Source organism: Rhinolophus ferrumequinum, chromosome X (assembly GCF_004115265.2).
Source record: "Rhinolophus ferrumequinum isolate MPI-CBG mRhiFer1 chromosome X, mRhiFer1_v1.p, whole genome shotgun sequence".
In the NCBI taxonomy this organism is placed as follows: Eukaryota; Metazoa; Chordata; class Mammalia; order Chiroptera; family Rhinolophidae; genus Rhinolophus; species Rhinolophus ferrumequinum.
In genome coordinates this window covers 81,804,068-81,829,712 of record NC_046284.1, presented here as the reverse complement: position 1 = coordinate 81,829,712, position 25,645 = coordinate 81,804,068, and the positions used below count along the sequence as shown (strand labels likewise).

At 40.4% G+C, this 25,645-nt stretch overlaps 1 protein-coding gene across 3 annotated transcripts in view; it reads right to left on the bottom strand.

Annotated features, from left to right (window-relative positions):
• Nucleotides 1-25,645, bottom strand: part of PHF8 (PHD finger protein 8) — a 124,841-nt gene that overhangs the window by 75,755 nt on the left and 23,441 nt on the right. For all 3 annotated transcript variants that reach the window (XM_033113100.1, XM_033113109.1, XM_033113117.1), the window contains exons 3-8: nucleotides 10,921-11,006; nucleotides 10,442-10,550; nucleotides 7,330-7,490; nucleotides 6,579-6,720; nucleotides 4,980-5,166; nucleotides 2,994-3,156 (exon numbers count right to left, since the gene is read on the bottom strand). In XM_033113100.1, the coding sequence (XP_032968991.1) occupies nucleotides 2,994-3,156; nucleotides 4,980-5,166; nucleotides 6,579-6,720; nucleotides 7,330-7,490; nucleotides 10,442-10,550; nucleotides 10,921-11,006 (848 nt within the window). The remainder of the gene's footprint in view (nucleotides 1-2,993; nucleotides 3,157-4,979; nucleotides 5,167-6,578; nucleotides 6,721-7,329; nucleotides 7,491-10,441; nucleotides 10,551-10,920; nucleotides 11,007-25,645) is intronic.

Sequence of the window (25,645 nt, the reverse complement as noted above, 5' to 3'; positions counted from 1 at the left end):
AAAATACAGGTAAATACAACAGACTTTCCTTCTCTTGGGTATTCTAAATTATGTTTGACATTTGAAACAAAAAATTAAAACACTATGTGACATGGTTCTCAAAGTACAGAGGAAATATTTAAGACAAATACATTATAAATGGGAAGGGTAAAGGCACATGAACAGAGGTAAAATTTCAACACTTCCCTCAAACTGGTAAAATGTCAATTAAAATGTCAATACCTGTAGACTGTGATAAAGATATAGACATGTAAAATAAAACTAGAGTAACCACAAAAACCTATACAAAAACTGAAGCTAAAAACTCATACAGAAATTCAAGGAGCCCACAATAGCCATAACAATCTTAAAAAAGAAAAACAAAGTCGGAGGGCCAACACATTCTGATTTCCAAACTTAATACAAAGGTACAATAATTAACACAGTGTGATACTATCATAAGGGTAGATATATAGAAAAATAGAGTAGAATTTAAAGTGCAGAAATCAACCAATACATCTACGGTCTTCTGATTTTTAACAAAGGTGTCAAGATAATTCAATAGGGAAAGAATAATCTTTTCAAGTGGTTCTGGGACAACTGGACATCTACATGCCAAAGAATGAAATTGGACCTTTACCTCACACCATATACAAAAATTAATTTGACATGGATGAAAGACCTAAACGTAAGAACTAAAACTATAAAACTCTTAGAAGAAAACACAAGTATAAATCTTCACAACTTTGAATTAGCCAATGGTCTCTTAGATATGACACCAAAAGCACCAGCAAACAAACAAAAAATAGATAAATTGGACTTTGTGCTTCACAGGACACTATCAAGAAAGTGAAAAGACAACTCTCAGAATGAGAGAAAATATTTGCAAATAATATATCTGCTAAAGGTCTAATATCCAAAACATATAAAGAATTCTTACAATTCACAATACAAAAACAAATTACCAAATTAAAGAATGGGCAAAGGTTTAAAATAGACATTTCTAAAAAAAAAAAAAAAGATGCAAATGTCCAATAAGCACATGGAAAGATGCTCAACATCAATAGTCATTAGGGAAACACAAATTAAAATCTCAATGATATACCACTTCACATCCGCTAGGATGGCTATAATTACAAACACAGAAAAGAACAAGTGTTGGGGAAGATATGGAAATATTGAGAACCTCATACATCGCTGGTGGGGAAGCAAAATGATGCAGCTGCTTTAGAAAGCAGTTTGGCAGTTCCTCAAGAAGTTAAACCGAATTATATGACTCAGCAAATCCTCTCCTAGGTATATACCCAAGAGAACTGAAAATATATGTTAACAGAATAACTGGTACATAAATGTTCATAGCAGCATTACTCATAATAGCAAAAAAGTGAAAACAATCCAAATTGACTATAAAATGATGAATGGATAAACAAAATGTGGTATGCCCATACAGTGGACTATTATTTAGCCATTTAAAGAATGAAGGAAGTACTGATACATGTTATAACATGGATGAACCTTGAAAATAGTATGCTGAGTAAAAGAAGCCAGACACAAAAGATCATATATTGCATGACTCCATTTCTATGAAATATTCAGAATAGGCAAATCCATATACAAAGAAAAGTACAAAAGTGGTTGACAGGGAATGGGGGGATGACTAATGAACACAGGATTTCTTTTTAAAGTGATGAAATTTTCTGGTATTAGATAGCAGTGATGGTTGCACAACCTTGTGACTATTTAAAAAAAATACTGAACTGTATACCCTTTAACATTGTTAAGTTTTATGGTATGTGACTTGTACCTCAAATTTTAATGCATATTTAACTAAATGAAAATGAAAATACAATATGTCAAAATACGTGACATAGCTAAATCAGTACTGAGGGGGAAACTGATAGCACTAAATGCTTACATTAGAAAAGAAGGAAAGTCTGAAATCAATAATCTAAGTTCCTGTCTCAAGACTGCAAAAAGGAGAGCAAAATAAACCTAAAGCAAGCAGAGGGAAGAAAAAACAAAGATAAAAGCAGAAATCAATGAAATTGAAAACAGAAAGACAACAGAGAAAATCAATGAAACAAAAAGTGTTTCCTAAAAAGTTCAATAAAATTGACAAACCTCCATTAATATTAACACAGAATAAGAGAGAAGGCACAAACAACTAGGATCAGGAATGAAACAGAGGATCTCACCAAAGAATTGGAAGACATCAAAAGGATAATAAAGAAGTACTATAAACAACTCTACACACCCAAATTTCACAAATTAGATAAAATTGATCAATTCCTTAGAAGCATAAACTATCACAACTCACCCATTATGAAACAGATAATTTGAATAGCCTAATAAAGTTAAAGGTAATTGAATGCTAATTAAAAACTTACCCCCCCAAAAAACCTCCAGGTCCATGAGATTGCACTAAATTATTCTACCAAATGTTTCAAGAAAATTTAATACTAACTCTGAAATCAAGAAATTAAGAAATGAAGAAAAATCTAAAGAAATGGAGAAGCATACTGTGTTCACGCAAGACTCAACATAGTAAAAATGTCAACTTGCCCCAAATTGAGACAACTGGAGGACCTTTTCAAAATACATACACTCAGATCCCACCCCAGACCTAGGCATGTATTGTCTAGGGGGAAAGCCCCACCCTCACCCCAAGTCATTGTGATTTATAGCCTACAATGCCAGCCTTCCAGTCACTCAAAGTTACAGGGCTTAGACAGTCCTGTTCTCTGTATGTCCGCCAAGATGTCATCAGGCCACTGCAAAGGAGTCCATCAACCTCCTCCTGCACCTCCCCACCTGAAGTCTCCCCAAGCAACCATGCTGCTCACTGGCCACCATGTGACTTTTCTTGAAGTCCAGTTCTGAGCCTTCAGCTGATATGAAAGGGATATCCCACATAATCAGATCAACAAATTACGGGAAGGGGTTGGCTCTTGTGCCAGAAGCTCCCTTCCTCATCCCGCCCTCCTCAAACGCTCCCAGAGGGGCCCAGGGAAGACCTGTAGGAATGAAAAGTGTCTGTCCTTGCTTCACAGAACACTTGTAGCACTTGTCCACCTGGTCCCCAAAGAACATCTCATCCTGGTTAGAGGAGCTACTCCAGCACTCAAAGAGAGTCAGGTTGGCATTTGTTGGGCGGATCAGGTAGAAGATCTTCTCACCCTGAAACAAAAAGAGAGTGAAGTGCCAGAGAAGTCCTTCGGGTGTCTCCAAAAGGATATTCTCTCTCCCATGCTCCAAGACCATGTAGTATGCCAGAATTCTTTCCCAAACCCATCCATGAATCGGTTTTATGTGGATTTGGAAAACTTCAAAAGGTGCTTTTGCACACTGCACTTTTAAGCTTCTATAAGATTGACAAAAATAATTTGGAAAGGGTATTTCAAACAAAATTGTTCAACTTAGCACAAATGTACACCAAAGGCACCTATTTCAGATGCAATGCCAAATGAAAAAATGTCCTCTATAGATGAAAAGATCAATATTACTAGCCCTAGGAGAATTTAAGGCCACATTACCAATGAGGAAAAAATTGAATTTGCCTTTAAATGCCATTTACAGAGAGTGCTCTTTTTCACACCTGCCATCAAAGCTAATAAAAGTTTAAAAGTTCAGTAATCGCCCAAGGACTTCTGGAAGATTTTATGTTACATGATTATCTGTTAAAAGAACATTTTATTTCCTAATTATGTTTTGCCTGAAAAATCACCAGATAGATAATTTGGCACAAAAGAAGCAAAAACCCACTAGCACAAAAATATCCCCAACCCACAGCTTGATTAGTTTAACCATTATTTTATGATAATAAATTTCAATGTAGAAAAGCAACACTAGAAATTATCTATTGCACAACTGGAAAGATTTGAATCAGATTAATACTAATGTAGATTAATAGCATTACATAAATATTAATTTCCTGATTTTTATTACTATACTGTGGTTATATAAGAGAATGCCTTGTTTTAAAGAAAAATACACTAAATTATGAGAAAAAAGGACACTATGTCTGTAACTACTCTCAAATGTTTCAGAAAAAAAATTATATATATATATAACCATTTTATTATGTTTGCTTTAGAGAAAGAGAGAATATAAAACGGTAACATTTGGGGAATCTGAGTGAAGGGCACACAGAAATTCTCCCCATTATTTTTGCAAATTTTCTATAAAACATAAATTATTTAAAAATAAAAAAGTTAAATCTAACACTTGCATAATAGCACTTTTATTTACACGCTCCAATTTCTTCATGATAAACCAATGGAAACAACTATTTCAGGATTGGTGATCGTGTGGATAAGAGCCATATTCAAGTTTGCTGCTCTTTCCTTGGCATTTCTGATCAGAAAACTAAATAGTATGAAGAATGGCGGAAAACAACCACAATTACTTAAGAATTTGTTTTCCAGACCTCAAAACTCCTTTACAGTCATTGACAATCAATATGCTAATTACAAAATTGTTACAACCACAAAAGGGAAACTACCTACAGGAAGGCTGACATTAAAAAAACTTCTCCTATATGCTCTATCCTGATGGTGGTGGCAGTTATGCAACTATATACAAGTGTCAGAACTCATCAAACTATACACTTAAAACAGATTAATTTTATGGTATATAAATTATACCTCAATAAAGTTGGGGGAGGGGAAGTTTCTCATGTTACCAGGAATTTCTGCAGTAAATATGGACATTTCCATACACAGTGGTACGAGCATAGATTGGTTTAATTAAGAAGATAACAGGTGGAGGAAAAAAACATCCTCTGTTATTCAAAAACAATGTTAAGCATCATCAAAACCGTAGAGGCAGTTTATATGGCATATGCACTAAGTGTCCAACCCTGATAGAGCAGTTATATGGAAATGTCACCCAAATAGAATCCAGGAGGCAGGTAGGCCTCAGCAGCCTGTTTTGTGCTGCCACCTGAAACAAACAGGGAGGTCCAAGGCCAAGCTGCCTCCAGAAGCCATACCCATTCCTACCTTGAGCACATGGTACCAGACCGAGGTGCCGCCAAAGTCAATGTGAAAGTCTGTATAGCTATCCCGCACGCTCATGAGGCAGTACTTCTGCACATTGGGCCTCTCAAAGATACACTCCTCCGGCCACAAATTCTCCACCCATGAGAGCTTCCGAACAATCTTGGGTGTCTCTACAAGGTTAGAAAGCCTAGCAAGGAAGGGATGAAGAACAGATGTCAGCTGCTTGAGAATTGAGGTTGAAGTCTGAATAAAATACCCTCCATCCCCGTGAAAGTCACATAGGAATCCCCAAGGACACATAGGACACTTATTTCTGTAAGTCTGGTCAGCATCCTCATTCCACTCAGCTCTAGAAGTCCCAAGTCCCAGCTCCACAGCCTCCCCCAGTCAAAGGTGATCATTTCCTCCTCTAAATGCTCATACGCCCCGTTCCCCCCCCCTTCAGGGCCCACTCACTTGGCACTTGGTTTATAACAGCTATTGTACTGTCCCCATCTCATAGTGTCTTCGTTATGAGGAACCATCAGATAAACCTCTCCAGGCTCAGTTCCAGGTAAAGATGTGTTCCTCCTAAACATCTGGTTGTTTTTATCCTATGTGAAACCACAAATCTTGTAATACTGTATTCCTTTGTTTTTTCTGACCTTCAGGAAATTCAGTGAAAAGTCTACAGTCCTTCTTCACCAACTATCCAGACATTCATACATATTTCATGTGCAGATTGCCCACCAGATGTAGCCTATTTTCCCACCTTTATTTTCCTTTTATTCTAATTTTCTTTTTTCCCCCCTCTCTGCATCTCTTCAAGCTATTTCAAATAGTCTTTCAAGATGAAGGGAGGTGTAAGCGAACATAGTTTTTTAAACAATCTTCAGGTTGTTTACTTTGCATGTCAAAGCCAACAGCAAGGGTTTCAATATTGTACTATAGTTATTGTAAGATGCTGCCATTGAGGGAAACTGGCTGAAGGATACACAGGACTTCCCTGTACATTTTCTGCAATTTCCTGTGAATGTATAATTATGTCAAAATTAAAAGTTAAAGAAGTAAACAATTTGACAGTAAGCTTCCTAAGTGCAAAAAGATATTTTAAGATTTTTTTGGAATCTCCCATGGTTCTGAGCACAGAGAAGACTACATATATGTATTGAGTGCATGAGCCCAAACAGAATCATTTAAAGGTTATAAGCTTTTTTTTCTTTTATTTTAAATATAAAAAAACCTTATTCTTAGAGAAACTACTTGTGGGTAATTTTAGTAAATCTATTTCCAGGAGGAGAGGACCTATCTTGGGAATTAAAGAAGTGACCATGCCACATTCTGAATACCAGCAAAGAAAGCTGTCCTAGTCTTGAAGGAGATAAAAATTAATTAAAATAGCTAATGTATAATCACTCTATCCAATGCTAGACACTGCAGAGGAGAAATATGATTCGGTTGTTATAATGTGAGCAGCTCACCTAGAAAAAAGTATAAACCAGCTCCCCACCCCAAAGGAAGAAACCACCAGGAGGAAGGGAAAGGAACACTAACATATCCTCAGTATATCACAAGTTCCAGGCATTTGTCAGACTTTTTACTTACCCCTGACCCTCTTACCTGGTATCAGAGAATTCCAAACTAATAACATTGAGGACTTTCTCTCTCTTCCCGCTGTAGTAATATTTCACAAAATCACCAAGCTTCATTTTGCAGTCAGCCTGGCGGGTCACATCAATCACATCAATCTCTTTGTCAGAACCTGGAGTAAAGAGACAGGTTCTGTACCAAGTGGTCTCAGGGACCGGAGAAGAGGCTCTCATCCCCTCACAAGTCCCTAGAACAGCTTTACACTCAAAACCTCTCTCCTCAGACATTGTATTTGTATGTGCATGTTTGGAAGGTCGGGGTAGGAATCCCTCACCCTCTCCTTAGACTTATGTGCCAGGTCCAGGCCTGCTAGGGCCACAGAACTGCCTGACACACGGCCTCACTCACAGTATAGTCCACCTGCCTGGGCCCTGCGTCCTCACTTCTTCTCTTCCTATCGTCCAAAAGACAATTGGTAAGTGAGGGCAAAAGCCAAAGGCTTTCTCATCTCAACAGAGGACAGAGAGACTACCACGACCTCTGGAATTCCCAGGGAAAAAATGGGGCTCAGCCTGGGGTTTTGAGGTCTATTAGGAAAAAAAGGAAGAGAAGACTAAGATTTTGATTCTAGCTTTGCCAAAGAATGACTCTGGCCAAGCCACTTCATCTCCAATTCTCCAGATGGCTAGAAAGGACATGCAAAAGGTAGACTGGAGGGAAACGGTCACAGGTCTTGATGGTAGTGACCAATAGCACAGTTAAGAGGGTCTGTGTCGCTTACCAACATAGTGTTCCACATCCCTCACAGTGAATGATGGTGAGGGTAGCGTCATCCCCAACCCGTCCTTCTTCAAGACTAGGATGGGCACACTGAAGCTATTCTCTTCCAGAAATTCCACGGTCAGTTGACTTCCAGTGGGCTTCAGAATCACTTCTTCTGAGCTGTAGAACACATGAGAGAAAGCCTGAGGCCCAGGGGCCTTGCCACTGAATGCCTCACTGGATGCTGCCACTCACCAAAGTGTAGGGGGTCTTTCTGAGGGGACCTAAGGTGGGCTGGCAACCAATGGCATAAACTCCATGTGCCAGGGAAGAAAGGACCTATCCAAAGCAATAAGCCAGGTCACTGGAATAGGTGGGGAGCTTAACCTACAGCATCCTATCAATAGGGTGCTCTGCTCCGGGTGACAAAGGAAGAAATCAGTCAACAGCCTGCCCAGGAAGAAAAGACATAGCTGACAAGTTTAGCTGATTTACTCTAACCCAGAGAAGCATTACCCCATTTAAAAAATTGGCAAATATGTTTTGATTGGACTGTTTTTTAGTTGTTGAGTTGTATGAGTTCCTTATATATTTTGGATATTAGCCCCTTATCAGAGGCGTTTGCAAATACCTTCTCCCATTCGGCTGGTTGCCTCTTTATTTTGTCGATGGTTTGTTTTTCTGTGCAGAAGCTTTTTAGTTTGATATAGTCCCATTCATTTACTATAGCTTTTACTTCCCTTGCCTTTGAGGTCAAATTCATAAAGTCCTCTTTGAACTCTGAACAGACATTTCTCCAAAGAGGACATACAGATGGCCAACAGACATATGAAAAGATGCTCAACATCACTAATCATCAGAGAAATGCAAATAAAAACCACAATGAGATATCACCTCACACCTGTTAGAATGGCTATCATCAACAAGACAAATAGTAACAAGTGTTGGAGAGGCTGTGGAGAAAAAGGAACCCTCATACACTGTTGGTGGGAATGCAGACTGGTGCAGCCACTACGGAAGCAATGTGGAGGTTCCTCAAAAAATTAAGAACAGAATTACCATATGACCCAGCAATCCCTCTCCTGGGTATATACCAAAAAAATCTGAAAACATTTATCCGTAAAGATACACAAGTATGTGCTCCGATGTTCATTATAGCTTTATTTACAGTGGCCAAGACATGGAAACAAACAAAGTGTCCTTCGATAGATGAATGGATAAAGAAGTTGTGGTATATATACACAATGGACTACTACTCTGCCATAAGAAAAGATGAAATAGTGCCATTTGCGACAAAATGGATGGATCCTGAGTTATTATGCTAAGCAAAATAAGTCACACAGAAAAAGTCAAGAACCATATGATTTCACTGACATGTGGGATATAAAACCGAAAGCAACAAAGGAACAAGACAAACAAATAAAGAAACAAAAACTCATAGACACAGACAATAGTTTAGTGGTTACCAGAGGGTAAGGGGGGAAGGGGTGGTAGATGAGGGTAAAGGAGGTCAAATATATGGTGATGGAAGGAGAACTGACTCTGGGTGGTGAACACACAATGTGATATATTGATGATGTATTACAGAACTGCACACCGGAAACCTATGCAATTTTACTAACCATTGTCACCCCAATAAATTTTAATTTAAAAAGTTTTTTAAAAGTATTGGCAAATAAAAAAAATGATGAAAAAAATGAAACCAACTTTTACAACCACTTTCTCAACACGTGTACTTAATTAGAAAACGGGAGTTTTGGGGGTTTTTGGGTTTTTTTGTTTTTGTTTTTTTAATCATGCTGGAGAAAAGATGGACTACTTAAGTTGTGTGGGGATGAACATCTGGAAAAACATCTATGCACTCTTTATATAACTCTAGACAGATCAAGGATCAAACTGAAAAAAATAAAGCCATAAAGTAGTAGAAAAAATATGGGAGAGACAAGGCCCAGTAGTCATTAAAAATAGTAATAAACACATTTGTCTAGTGGGAACGTGAAATGGCATATCCACTTTGGAATAATTTGGCAATATTTGCAAACATTTTTAAAGCACATACTCTTTGACCTAGCAATTTCACTTTTAGGTAGTAAATCTACACCTACACTCAGCCACATATGCAAAAACTCAAGTACAAAGACATTCACTGAAGAATTTTTTCTAATAGCAAAATACAAGAATTGATTTAAATGTTTGTCAATAGAGGACTGGTTAATAATATATTCATACAATGAAATACTACACATCCATGAAAAATAATGAAGAACATCTGTATGTTCTGCTACGAATTGATCTCCAAGATATATAATTTAGAGTTAAAAAAAAGGAAGATGTAGAACAATATAGTGTGTTTCTATTTTGTATTTTTTTAGAAAGTGATACACATACACACACATACACACACACACACACACAACACACGTGCTTGTATAAGCAAAAATTATTTCTGAATGAATGCACAAGAAATTGGTTGACTTTGGAGAAGAGACCTGATGGGTTTGAGGAAGGAGACTCACTGCCTTTAAATAAACAGATAAAACAAAAAAATAGTAAGCTGAAGAAACATTTATAATTCTAAACATTTCAATTATAGGAAAGCTGAAAATGATCAAATGAATTAAAAACTAAGCTAAAGAGTGCTTCATTCATTAATTTTTCTAACTTATTATTTCTGCTCAATTGAAGTATTTTAATAAGCCATCTTAATTTTTTAAAAAGGAAAACTATTTTTGTTGATTGCAAAAGAAATACATGCCCAGTCAAAACTTTTTTTTATTAAAAACGAGTTTCCTCTTCTCTACAATGAGACAATTAAACTTTCTGATCTTTATGACTCCTTCTAGTTGTAGCAATCTTTGGGTGCATGTAAACACTGTCTCCTGACTTAGGTGAAAACTGCCACCCAATACCAAAAGTTTCCACAAGTGGACCTTAATGTACTGTGCACATTAAATGAAACTCTAGCAATGTTTCTCAGAAACTGATTAAAACAGAAGATCCCTCCCCACAGGGAACTTGCAGAACACTGCAGAACACCCTCAAATGGGGGAAGCAACTAACGGGGCAGCCAGTGGGAAAGTTGGGAAGAGATGGTTCCAGCTTCCTAGAGGCCTGGAGTAGGGGTAACTCACCTGTCAAAGGTCCTACTCCGGAGCTCTCGAATGAATGTAGGGCTTCCAGTCTTCACTGGCTTCCCCTTGTGTGTATCATGCCCTTTTGAAGACACACGGCGTTTTTTCACTAAGCCAGAAAAAGACAGGATACCGTAAGTCAGAATGGCCGCGAGCTATGGTTCCAAGACAAAGGCTTCAGTAGACCCTGCTTCTCTTCCAATCTAACAGGCCCTTGGAGCATGTGGGGTCAATGAGACCCTCACAGATTCAGGAAAGTTCCTGGTGAGAATAGGTTCCTTTGGGGAAAACCTAGGAAGGGAAGGAGGTGAAGCTCTGTACTCTGCCCTCTCAGCGGGGCAGCTGCTGGCCTGCGGGGCCTACGTAGGCGTCTGCCATTTCCCAAGGGAGATGAATCTGAAGTAATCTCCCTTCCACGCGACCTTTGCTTTGTCTCTCTTCTGGCCCATCTTCTCTTAGAAACCTTCAGATCTACTTACTAATGGAGGGCCCGTGTAAGACCTCACAGTTGGGGCAGTGGTACAGGTCAATGTCAGCAGCCCTCTCCTCTTCCACACCAACACAACTAGAAAAGAGAAACACGGAAATTTTATTTTTCATAAGGTCCAGAACTGTACTGTCCAGTACACGTGGCTATTTACATTTAAATTAATTCAAATTAAGTAAAAATTTCAATGCAGTTCCTCTATCACACTAGCTACATTTCAAGTGCTCAGTAGCCACATGTGGCTAGAGGTTACCATATTGGGAAGATTATCAAACATTTTCATCCATGCAAAAAGTTCTACTGGACCACATTGGTCTAAAAGATTTATGACAGAGTTAAAAATGTACAGACAGTAAAATTTCATTAAGATTCAAAATGGTCAAAGCTGAAAGAGACTTTAGAGCAATGCTGTCCAATAGAAATATAATGTGAGCCAAATAGGTAATTTTAAATGTTCTAGTAGCCACATTAAAAAGGTAAAAAGAAACAGGTGAAGTGAATTTTAATAATATTTTGTTTAACCAACATATCCAAAATATTATTATTTCAACATATAATCAAAAATTTAAACTTTATTGAGCTATTTTACTTCATTAATCGAAAAGGACTAAAACAGTATTTTATCGTCAACAGTGGTTCTGAGCAAAGGATTACAGGGAATCATTTTTTCTCTTATCTGTGTTTTCCAATTTTCTACAATGAACATGTGTGACTTCATATTGCAATGTCTAAAAAATATTTAATTTTGAAAATTTGAGTTTGCATGTATAATAAGATGGAAATCTCACAAAATTAAACCCTTCCTCACCACAGAAGTCATCAGCAGCCCTCCAAATAACTTCTGGCTAAGATCAAACTCCTCCAATCTTTTGGTCAGCCACACACAGCAGGGAGAATCAAAATAGGGCAGAGCTCCAACTGTTTCAGCCAAGATCATGCTCACAAACGAACTTCCTGGGATGAGGACCCACCACTTTCCCGCCTGCTAATCCTAATGCCTGTAAACAGGCCGCATAACAATAAACTGGGGGTATCACCATCAACTTGGCAGGATTTTTTTAAGGACTCAGATAATGTATATAAAGTCCCTAGCACAGTGAGTTCTGAGTCTGGTACACAGTAAGTAGTCAGTAAGTACTAGTTAATAGTTTTTCACCCAGTCTAGATCTCACCCCTCACCTGCCTAAACCTTCTTTAAATACCTTCTCCAGACCTTGTAGTATTTCTGACTCGCACCCGTTACCCTTGAACACTGCTCAAGAAGGAAGCCCTCTGGTCATCTCTCTTCTGAACTTTTACCCCACATAGTCATGTGCTTTCTCTACCCCAATCATCCACTGCTCATCATCTTTCCCAACTTATCTGTTGTACTTACTACCAGCAACCCCCTTCCTTGGTCAACAAACCTCTTTATATTCACATCCCCTTCAACAAACCCCTTCTTCGCCTTCTGGCTTAACGGAATGCAGCTTCTCCTGCGAGAAAACCATTTTTTCTGTACCAGTGCCACTCAAAGTGTAGTTCACAGACTAATGTGGTGGTGAGATAAGTACAGAAAGAGAGTAAGCATCTAAAAATTTTAATGGCAATTTGGCTGAGTAATTTTATGTCTGTTGAGTCTAATAATAAAAAATTGGGGCTTATCTTTTGTATAGCTTTTTTGTTCATACCATTTTTCTAGTAATTCATTTTTGTGAGTTGAAAATTAAAAAGTCTAGGAAGCACTGTGCTAGCGCCCTGTCAGACAGATATTGTACATTCTCCCAGACCCTTCCGACTCGGGCCTTGGCTGGGGGTAGATGTCCTCCTCGCTCTCCAGTAAGATTTCGAGATCATCTCTCCTCTACCTTTGTGTAAGATATCTAATCCTCTGAGTTTCATATCATCCGACCATACAATACCTCTTCAATGTCAGCTACTCATCTCCCCAACATACTCCCTTCACTCCCTGAAGAACCTACTCACAAATTCCTCTCTACCCAACTCCAATCAACATCCCACATGACATTTCTATCAATCTAGAGGCCCAACATCCTGGCCTTTTAGCTCTTTGACCTTCTCATCTTCAGAGTCTGCTGCCTCCACTCCCATTTCAGCTACCAACTCTCATGGCCATTCCCCAGACCTGGTCAATTTGCAGTTGCTCCACCCGTGAAATGTGAAATTCATACATCACACTCTCTGACCACAAATATATCCATCCAGCTTTCATTCATTACACCTGTTCATTGCCCTCCAAATCCCTTGATCCTACCTTTAACCTATTCACCTATTCTTGACTACCCTTCCTCCCTATCTTGGATTCCAGCATGCCTCACTTCTACCATTCCCTTACAGATATCCTCAACTCACTTGCTCCACTGCCTTTCCATTATCCCCACCTGCAAATCCCAACCCTGGTTCAACTACATAACAATGCACCATTGGACACGGCTGGCGAAAAATCACCCATTGGATTGGTGCCACAATAAATTCATTGTCCAAAATATCTGAGTCACAGAATAGCCAACACAATATTGAAGGAGAAGAACAAAGTTGGAAGACTGATACTACCTGACTTCCAGACTTACTACAAAGATAGAGTAATCAGGACAGCATGGTATTGAAAGAATAAACAAACAGATCAATGGAACAGAATAGAGAACCCAGAAATAGACCCACATAGAGATAATCAATTGATTTTTCACAAAGGAGCAAAGGTAATAAAATGGAGCAAAGATAGTACCATATTTTGCCATGTATAATGCGCTCCCATGTATACTGCACAACCATGTTTTTGGCCCAAACTTTCAGGGAAAAAAATGTTTCATTTTAATTTTTTAATTCAAATTTTTATTTGTTTACATTTAAGTACTTGTTTTTTGTATTATAAAGGAATTTTGGCATTTATTTTCTAACACATTACGGTACAAGAAATTTTATGTAACAAATAATTACAAAACACAAGAACAGATGCAAGGTACAAGAAATTTTATGTACCAGTAACAAATTTACGATATTTATGCATCATAGAAGGCCAAGAACTCTTTGTCGTTGCAAGTTTATCGTAAGTTCAACAAAACCGATTATCGTATTCCAGGGTATTATTTTGCATAAGGATATCATTATTGATTTCTAGAGTTACACTTTTAACTCATAAGCATAAATAAAAGAATTAAAGGGATGGCCGGTTAGCTCAGTTGGTTAGAGTGTGTTGCTAATAACACCAAGGTTGCCGGTTTGATTCCCGCATGGGCCACTGTGAGCTGTGTCTTCCTTAAAAAAAAAAAAAGAATTAAACACATTTATATAGATATGGAATCTACCCACGTATAAGGTGCATCCTTATTTATCCCTCACAAATTTAGGCAATAAAGTGTGCATTATACACAGCAAAATACGGTATTTTCGATGAATGGTGCTGAAACAACTAGACAGCCACATGCAAACAAATGAATCTAGACACAGATCTTACACCCTTCACATAAATCAACTCAAAATGGATCATAAACCGAAATGTAAAATGCAAAACTATAAAACTCCTAGAAGATAACATAAGAGAAAATCTAGATAACCTTTTGTGTGGCAATGCCTTTTTAAATGCAACACCAAAGGCACAATCCATGAAAGAACAAACTGATAAGCTGGACTTCATTAAAAATAAAAACCTGCTCTTTGACAGACACTGTCAAGAGAACGAAAAGACAAGCCACAGACTGGAAGTAAATATTTGCAAGACATATCTGATAAACGACTGTTATCCAAAATATACAAAGAACTCTTAAAAGTCAACAATGAGAAGATGAACAACCCAATTAAAAAAGATCTGAACAGACACCTCAGCAAAGATATATAGAAAAGGACATACAGATGGCCAATAGACATGTGAAAAGATGCTCAATGTCACTGATCATCAGAGAAATGCAAATAAAAACCACATTGAAATACCACCTCACTCCTGTCAGAATGGCTATCGTCAATAAATCAACAAATAAGTGTCGGAGAGGATATGGAGAAAAAGGAAGCCCTGTGCACTGTTGATGGGATTGCAAATTGGTGCAGCCACTATGGAAAACAACATGGAGGTTCTTCAAAAAATTAAAAATAGAACTACCTTATGACTCAGCATTTCCACTCCTGGGTATTTATCCAAAGAAATCCAAAACACTAATTTGAAAAAATATATGCACCCCTATGTTTATTGCAGCGCTATTCACAATAGCCAAGATATGGATGGAAACAACCAAAATGCCCATCAATAGACGACCGGATAAAGAAATTGTGGTACATTTATACAATGGAGTATTACTGTGCCATAAAAAAGAATGAAATCTTACCATTTGCAAAAATATGGATGGACCCAGAGAATCTAAAGAACAGAATAAAAGAGCAAACAAAACAAACAGACACAGAGGTACAGAGAAAAAAACTGATGGTTGCTAGATGGGACGGGGTTCGGGGATAGGGGAGAAGGTGAAGGGATTAGAAAGTATAAACTGGTAGTCACAAAATAGTCATAGGATGTGAAATACAGTATGGGGCATATAATCAATAGTGTTGTATAGATTATGTAGGGTGCCAGGGGTGGGTACTGGACTCATGGGGGCATCACTTCAGAGATTGTGTAAATGCCTGACCACTGCACTGTACACCTGAAGCTGATGTAGAATAATATTGAATGTCAACTATAATATATATATATATGTATATATATATAAAAACACACACACAGAGTCACGGGATGTAAAGTACAGCATAGGGAATAGAGTCAATGGTATTCTAACAGCTATGTACGATGTCAGAGGTGTAGTAGATTGAGGGGGGTTATCACTTTGTGAGGGGTGTAAATGTCTAATCATTATGTTGTTTTGTAAGCCTGAAACTAATATAAAATATAAAAGAGAATAAAAATAAAAATAAAAATAACAGCAAAAAAATTGTTTAAATTGGGGGGGAAAAGAAGATACACAGATAGCAAACAAGCGTATGAAAAAGTGCTCTATATCATATGTCATTAGAAAAACGCAAATTAAACCAAGAATGAAATATCACTATACACTATCAGAACAGACGAAATCCAGAAGACTGACACCACCAAATTTTGGAGGGGAGGTAGAGCAACAGGAGCGCTCATTCGTTGCTGGTGGGAATGCAAAATGGTACAGTCACTTTGGAAGACAGTTTGGCGGTTTCTTACAAAACTAAACATACTCTTACCATACAACCGAGCAACTAACTGCGCTTCTTGGCATTTACCCAAAGGAATGGAAAACTACATCCACACAAAAACCTGCACACGGATGTACATAATCAGCTTTATTCACAATTGCCAAAACCTGTAAACAACCAAGATGTCCTTCAGTAGGTGAATGAATACACTGAGGTACATCCAGACAATTCACTATTACTCAGTGCTTAAAAGAAATGAGCGGGGCCGACCCAGTGGCTCAGGTGGTTAGAACACCGTGCTCCTAACGCTAAGGTCGCCAGTTGGATTCCCACGTGGGCCAATGAGCTGCGCCCTCTACAGCTAAGATTGTGAACAACGGCTCTCCCTGGAGGTGCACTGCCGCAGGCTGCTGTGTGCTGCCATGAGCAGCCGGTGGCCAGCGTGAGCAGCAGGCAGCCGGCGAGAGGTGCTGTGAGCTGCTGTGAGCAGCCGACCGGGTGACCAACTACCTCAGCCCGTGGGGGCGGGGAGGTGGAGCGCAAGGCTCATAATACCAGCATGGGCCAGGGAGCTGTGTCCTACACAACTCGACTGAGAAACAATGGCTTGAACCGGAGAGGCGGGGAGGTGGAAGAAGGGGAAAAGGAAAAAAAAAAAAAGGTTAAAAAAAAAAAAAAGAAATGAGCTATCCAGTCATGAAAAGACACGGAGGAAACAAATGCATATTACTAACTGAAAGAAGCCAATCTGAAAAGGCGCCATACCGTGTTTCCCCAAAAATAAGACCTAACCAGAAAATAAGCCCTGGCATGATTTTTTAGGATGACATCCCCTGAACATAAGCCCTCGTGCGTCTTTTGGAGTAAAAATTAATATAAGACACAGTCTTATTTTCGGGGCACCATGGTATTTTATGATTCCAACTATGGGGACAGTTAAAAGATCAGTGGTTGCCAGGGATTAGAGGGAGAGAAAGAGATGAATAGGTGGAGCACAGAGGATTTTTAGGGCAGTGAAACTCTGCTGTATGATACTAAAATGTTATAACGGTGGATACATGTCATTATATTATACATTTGTCCAAACCCACAGAAGGCACACCACCAAGCGTGAACTCTCATGTAAACTACGGACTATGGGTGATTACGATGTGTTAATGTAGGTTCGTCAATTGTAACAAATTACCAGTCTGGTGCAGGATGCTGATGATGGGGGGCTGTGCATGTGGGGGCAGGAGGCACATGGGAAATCTCTGCACCTTCCACTTAATTTGGCTATGAACCTAAAATTGCTCTAAAACATAGTCTATTAAAAATAAGCTGGGTCACGCTGTCTGACAATCCTTCCACATTTCCCTGCTCAGTTCTCTCTCCCATTATCCACAGCGGCTATTTCAAATATCTGACCCCACTACCTCCCTCTTCTCTCTCAGCAAATGACCCTATTGCCTATTTCTTAGACACAATGAAGGAATGAAAAGGGCACTACCTCAATTTCCCACACTGAATCCACCTCCTTCTGCACCCATCTTTTCCTACTGTCACAATGAAAGAACTATCCTCCTTTCTTTCCAAAGTCAGTTTTTCCACCTGGGTCACTTTTTTTTTTTTAAATCTTCTCAATCAACAATCCCTTCTTTTTGCAGTATCTTCAACTCCCTCTCTACCTTCTCCTTCACAACAGCACGTTAAACAAGCTCACTGGGCCTTTAAGACAACAAAGACAAGATCCTCCCTCACTCCTGTCTGTCACTTCACAGCTAAATATCTTCTTTGGTTAAACCTGCCTGTACAGCTTCGTAATAATTTTAAAGAACAGGTATCAGTTATACGTGGTACAAAAAAAACTCAAAAGGTACAGAAGCGCATACAGTGAAAAGTCTCCCTCCTACTGCTAGTCACCGGGTAGTATCCAGAGATGTCCTATCAGAGCCAAACCTATAAAAAGAATTTGTTAGGAGTTTCTGTGTACTCTTTCTCACCCATTTGCTGCAGTCCGATTTCAGTCCCCACCTTCTTTAAAACAGATCTCACCGATGTCCTGACCTCCTTACTGATATGTGCAGTAAGTGTTAACAGTTCTCTCCTTTATCTCACTTGACCTCTTCGCACCATTACCACAGTGCCAACCCTGGGCTCTGTCCATTTCACAAGCTCTCTACCTTGGACTTCCAGAACACTCCACTTGCCTGGTGTCCATTCCTTCAGCTAACACTTAATGAACATCTTCCAGGTCCTGGTCTAGGTACTGGGGAGACAAAGAAACAGAACAAAGCATACAAAAAGCCCTGCCCTCATGTAGCTGACATTCTAGTGGGGGAAGCAGACAAACAAGAAAAAAATCAATGCAATCAGTGAAATATACTGTATGTTAGTGAGAAGAGCTAAGTAGAGAAAATAAAGAATGAAGAGGATTATACACGCATGTGTATATACGTGTGTATCTACACTCACACACACACGGTGGGGGGCATGCCACTAGTATTGACATCTTAGGTAGGGAAGTCAGGGATGGACTGACAAGATGACTTTTGAATAAAGACCTGAAGGGAATAAGGAAACAAGCCCTATGGCTATGAGGAAAAAGCATCCCAAGTAGAGAGAACAGCAAGTACAAAAGCCCTGTGGCAAGAACATGCCTCCATTATTATAAAGCAATGGGGGGGGGACAGTGTTCTGGAATAGAGCGAGCAAGTGGACAGTCATAGGTCAGAAAGGTAATAGACTTGTGTCGTAGGGTCCTATAGGCCAGCGTGAAGGGCTCTGGCTTTTCCTGAGTGGAGATCGGGGTAAAATCCACAGGAGGATTATGAGCAGGGATGTGACGTGATGTGATCTTAATTATGTCTCTGGCTGCTCCTGTTTCCCAGTGCGTTCTTTTTTTCCTGTCCACTCCTTAAATGTTGACGTTTCTCAGGCCCTCCTGCCTGGCACCCTTCTCGCCTCACTCTCCCTTGTTGATCTCCCTCAACTCCCAGGGCTCCAGGTGCCTTCTATGCACCTACAACTGCAAGCCAGATCTCTTTGCTGAGTTTCAGGCACCTCCCTCGAAATGCCTCCTGGGTATCTCTACTGAATAACCAACCCACTTACATCAAATTTAACATGTCCAAATTAAATCTCGCCCCCTGCCTGGCCCCTACACCTGCTCCCTTTCTTAGCAACCAGGTGCGTAAGCCAGAAACCTGGCAGCCACTGAGGACTCGCCTCTCACCCTCTCCCTCAAGTATACCCCAAGTAGGCATTCAAGTATCAAGAACTTAAGGCTTTAAGGTCAGACGGCCTGGGTTTACATCCTGGCTGTACTTGTGACTTACTAGCTGTGGGATCTTGGGCAAATTACTTAACCTCGGTGCCTCAGTTTCCTGCTCTCCAAGGCAGGGCTAAAAACTGTATGCATATCATAAAGTTGATATGAAACGTAAATGAGTTAATTGACATAAAGTGTTTAAAACAGTGCTTGGCACATAGTGAGTGTTCTGTATGTATTGGATTACCCAAGTTATCACCATGTCCTATCAATTCTAGCTCCTAATTAGCTATCAGTTGTGCTTTTCTGTCATCCTCATCGCCCCTGCCCTAACCCAGGCTGCTGTTATCTCTAACAGGGATTACTGTCCTGCCCTCCTAACTGGGCTCCCAACCTCTACTTTGCCCGCACCCAACTGGCCCTCCACACTGTAGCCAAAGTAATCATTTAAAAAAAAATTTGACCCTGTCAACCCGTGCTCAAGAGCCCTCACAGGCTTCCTATTTTTCTGAAGGTAAAGTATAAACTGACCATGGCCTTGCCTCTCTGGCCTCACCTCTTGCCCCTCACACACAGCATCTGGTGCAAATGAACATGAGGGGCCCCTTGTTCACAAAATGGAAAAAACAGCTTTTTCCTTTATTCCATGGTCTCTCAACTTGTCACGGGGCTTTTTATTTGCTATTTACTGTCACACTCTCTTGGGCATGGAGTGCGTGCAGGACGTCATAGGCCATGCCCTGCGACTCAGTGCACAGGCTGCAGGCACCTGGCCCTGACTCTCCTGCACCTGCACCCAAGCCTGGCACCCCAGGCAGCCAACCAAGAATTCATTCGGGGAGGCAGGACCACACATGAGGTAAAATTATTAGTCTCCAGGGCACAATCCATTGTCCCACGGGACTTCACATATGAAACACAAATTCAAAGGTAAAATTATTAAGAATTTTAAGACAATAATCATAGAGCATTAAACCTCAAGCTTGGGGTTTATCCAAATATGATGCTGTATGTTACTATGGTGGTCATACAGCCACATGTATGGAAGGCAACCCTGCTCTACAAGGCCAGCTGGACTCTCAGTGCCATGCTTTCTGGTCTCTGGGTCTCATCACATGTGGCTCCCTGTGCCTAGAACATTCCTGCTCTTCCTTTTCCCGATGGCTGTGGCGCCCCCCCACACACTATCCTTATTTCAGCACTCACCACGCGGACTTGCAACTGCTCACGTACTTGTGCAGGGATCTGGCCCACAGGCAGTCAAGGTCCCCCAGCTCCATGGGAACGCTTCTTATCAGCCAGCCAGTTCTGTACACAGGCCGGCAGTCAAGGTCTCCGGGCTTCTCCAGGCGCTGTGTGCCTGAGAGCAGCCTGCAGGGCCTGCCAGATGATTTCTCGCATGGAATGCTGTTTGTTTTGTTGTACCTGTATAACCTTGCTTCTTCTCCTCCTGAGGGCAGAGCACTACCTCTCCCGGAGGCTGCCACTGGAAACTCTCCCTGGTCTGGAAGTCTCAATAAACCTACGTCCCACACTCAGCCACCTAGTGTGTTCCTTGGCTTGCGGCTTCTCAGGCCCAAATCTTGGAACATCTCGGACTCTCAGTTCGAACAACTTGCTATCTGCCTCCACAACGTTCAGCAGATAGCATCTATCTTGCTCACCAGAAGTCTTCACCTTATCCATCTGTCTCCCAGTCTTGCTTTATTTATTATTCAACCCAATTGAACAAACATTCACTGGGCTTGATAACTCCTCATATCGGGAAGGCAGATGGATGAAAATCAGGCTTCTGTTGGCACTGTCTCAATAATTATCACCTGTGATCAAGGGTCCTAAATGTTATTTTTGCTTCCTTAGTGCAGACGGTAATTAGCACCAGGTCTCAAGATGAAGATGAATTATCCCCAGTGTATCTCACAGAGCCTGGTACATACCAGATAATCAATATTTAAGTAGGTAAATGCATAAATTCAATACATATTCAGAACAGCCACTGCCCTCATGGAGTGGACATTCTAGAGGGGGAGGTAGGTGATGCCAGAACAGTTTCATAAATGCTATAAAGTAAATAACGCAGGGTAAGGAGATGGTGAGTGAATGAGTACATTTGAAGCCTGCATAAAAGAACTGAGGAGAAAACGGAGCTATGAATTATACATGACACTTAATCTCCACAACAAATCAGGGCATTCTATACAGTATTCAGAGGCACTATATCATAGAGGTTAAAAGTAACGACTTGGGAGCCAAACTGCCTGGGTTCTAATCTCACCTCTGCCACTTACTAGCTCTGTGAACTTAAGCAATTTCCTTAACCTCGCTGTGCCTCAGTTCCTGCATGTATATGATGAGACTATTAATAGTACCTCACCTCATAGGGTTGTTATGATTAAATGAGCTAAAATAGGTAAAGTGCTAGAGTACCTGGCACATGATAAGTATTAGCTATCATTATCATTACTATTCTAATTTAACAGATGAGAAATCTGAGTAACTAAATAACTTCTGGGCCATTACAAAACTAATAAGCAGCAAAGCAGGATAAAAATCCAGATCTGGGTGACTCTACTATATCACCACAATGTGTCACTAGAACATAGTGTGGGGTCATCAGTAGTCAAGTGCTATGAGAACACAAAAGTGGGCACTCAGTTCTTCCAGGGCCGTGGAGGCCGAGGACTGGAGAAGCTTGAGAGGTGATGAGGCTGCACAGGAGCCTGTCTGGCTTATCTGCTCAAGCTCTGCTCTCTGAGGGTGCCCACAGAGCCAGGCCCTGTCACCACCTGTACGCTGGAAAAAGAATATCTTCATTCATAAATAAAGAGGAAAAAGAGCGTACTTTACTTTTCTTCATTATTCAAAAAATATCAGAAAAATCCAAATCAATTTCTGGTTTTCTGCAACAACCCGGACCAGGCTGAGCACAACCTATAAAAACAGGGATGGACCATCCCTAGAAGCTGGAGAACCCACTATTCCCAACAGTGGCCCCCCGCCTGCAGGCACCCAGGCCTTGAAAGAGTACAAAGGACACTGAATAAGTTCCAGAGCTCAGGGCGAGTTTCTTTTTGGTCTACCCGGTCCCTGACACTTAAGTTTTCCAATGACACATATCACTACATTCTGGATGCACTGACACAATCACTCCACATGCACTCACATGCACCACATGCACACAAACAGGCTATAACCGCTGTCTCCAAAAAAAAAACCCCAACCAAACGAAAAAAAAACTCTGTGCCTCCTTCAGTCATTGCCCCATTACTCTGCTCCCTGTATACCAAGACCTCCCCAAATGGAGTCATCACTGAGTACTTCCTTTCACAACTCCAATCTAATCCATCGGCAAATGCTGTAATCAATATAGGTTCAAAATCCAACCACTTCTCATCACCACTGGCTCTGGAACAAGCCACCACTGCCTAACTAGACCAGTGTTCCGCAAATATTAGGGAACACTTGGAGGGCCTGTTAAGCTAGATTCCTGGGACTCATCCCCCAGAGATCCTGACTCAGTAGGTCTGGGGTGGGGCCCACACATGTGCATTCCTAACAAGCTTCCAGGTGATGCTGACACTGCTGGTCCAGGGACCACAATTTAAGGAATAATGACCTATAGCAACCCCCAAACTCTCCTTGCTTCCACTCTTGCTCCTCACCTTGAGTCTGTCCTTACCACAGCCAAAGCCTAAACTAGATCACAAGTCTCCTTTGCGCAAAACCCTTCTGTGGTTCCCATCCCACCTGGAGTGAAAACCAAGTTTTTACAATGACCAGTAGGGCTCTATACCTGTGGTTCTCAAACGTTAGTGCACATTAGAATGACCTGCAGGGCTTGTCGAACCATAGATTCTTAGGCCCCACCTCCGCAGTGTCTGATTTGGTAGGTCTGGGGTAGGATGCAAGCATTTGCCTAACCAGCTCACAGGTGATGCCCATCCTACGGGCCCAGGGACCACACTTGGAGAATCACCGCCCCACATGATCTGCGCCCGCCCCCGACCCAGCCTCTATCATCAGTTTCTGCTATTCTCCCTTCACTCACTCCGTCCAATAACATTGACTGGAATGGTAGCACGTCCAGAGTGCTCCACACTCAGGTTCTTTATTTTCTTGACCTGGAACACTCTTCCCCCACTTACCAGCATGGCTACCTCCTTCACTTTTCTTTACGCCTCTGCTCATGTCTCAGCCATCCATAATCACCCTATATAAAACCACCACACCCCCAGCGCTGGGCACGGCACTCCAGCTCCTGCTCACTCTGCTTTATGTTTCTCTATACCACTTGTTATCACTTGACATATTATATATATACACGCTAGGTTTGCTGTCTGATGCACACTGCTGTAGCCTAACTTAACAGATGAGCAATCTGAGTAACTAAATAATTTTACTGTCTAGAATAATGCCTGGCACGTAGCACGTATATATTGAGTAAATCAGTACATAAATGAATGAATAAACAAATCCGTATTATTTTCTAGCTTGAGATAGATAATCTAGACAACCTGTGTCTTCTTCATCTTCATCAGTTCTTAGCCCACTCCTTGGCAAACAGTAAATATTCAATAAATATTTACTGCATGAATGTTCTAGGTGATAGCTAAAACTGAGTTGCTACTATGTGCCAGGGACGGTGCTAGATGTTCTACAGACATTCTCTTACTAATCTTTCACAACCAGATGAAACATGGATTTTGTTTGTTTGTTTTAAAGCTGAGAAAGCAGAAGCTTAGAGATGTGAAATGACCAGCCCGAAGCAATAGAGCTAGGAAATGGCAGAGCTGGGATTCCAGGTCAGGTTACTCTGACTCCCAAGCCATTCTTTCTCCAACATGCCTCTGTTTCCAAAGCAGATTCTCAGTTAGCTCCCATAAGTCAGCCCCGGGCATCATGCCTATCAGACCCTCCACTATATCCTAAATTTACAGGATGTTCCTTTTGGAGACACTGACCGCCCATACGTGTTTGCCATTCCAAACTCCTTCCAGGGGGGCTGGGGAAAAAGTATGCTACCCCAGTAATAAAGGAGCAGTTCTGTATTTTGATCGTCATGGTTACACAAATCTACAAATGTGATAAAATTGTGTAGAACTAAATACACAGACACACAAATGAGTACATATAAAACTGGTAAAAATGAAATAAGATGGCTGTATTGCACCGATGTCAGTTTCCTGGTTTTGATACTGTACGATAGTTACATAAGATATGAGGAAAACTGGGTAAGGACATACAGGCACACCCCATACATTTTTTTTGCAACTTCATGTGAATCTATAATTATTTAAAGATAAAAATTTATTTAAAAATTATGTCACTCCAAGAGACATTCCCAAGAGCCTTGACAGAGCAGGCTGTCCTCTGATCCTTCTAACTCTACAGCCTACAAGACCTTCTCCAGGGCAGGGATTCTGCAGTCCATACATTATATCTAGTAAACCCTGCATATTAATGCTGGGACTTCTCTTCCCTTTTCCATGCACTCTTAAAGCTGTGGGTTAGACTTCTGCAGTTTCAGAAAAAAAAAATGGTGTTCACTTTAACCTGATTTCACTTGGAACAAAAAAGTGAATTGCATGTAAGTTTTTAAACCTGATTTTTTCTATCTCCCACAATGTCTTGAAAATAGCTTAACCTGAACAGTGCTTTATACTATCTACAATATTGGATCTTATAGTAAGAGTCCAAGAGACCAAGGTTTGACTCATTTTCAAGCAACTAACTGGCTATGTAGCTTTGGGCAAGTTATTTAATCTCATGAGAGAAAACAATAGCTCCAAAGAGCTATTGTAACAATCAGTTGGTCACTTATGATTCTGGAACAATATGGAATAGACTCACTTCTCTCCACTCTTCCCACTAAGTACAGCTAAAAATCTTGGACATTATATGTATATATATAAAAGGCAAGACGACTCTGAAATATGGAGAGAACAAGGCAACCTGACTAGGGACAACAGGATGTGAGGCAGTGACCGTGGGGAATCTGGACTTCCACTCCCACCTGGCAGTAATGACGTGGTACCCCCTTCTCCTGCCATTGAAGTGCAGTGTCTGAAAAGACCTACAAGAACAGAAGATGTAATATCCAGAATCTCATAATACCTGAAATATTTAGGATATAATAAAATAATCACTCGTGATAACAGGAACAAGGAAAATCACAACTTAAATGAGCAAAGAAAATCAATAGTCTCAATAGTAAGATGACACAGATGTTGAAATTATCTGACAATGATTTAAAGGCATGATCATAAAAAATGTGTCAATGAACAATTACAAACATGCCTGAAACAAATGAATAAATCGA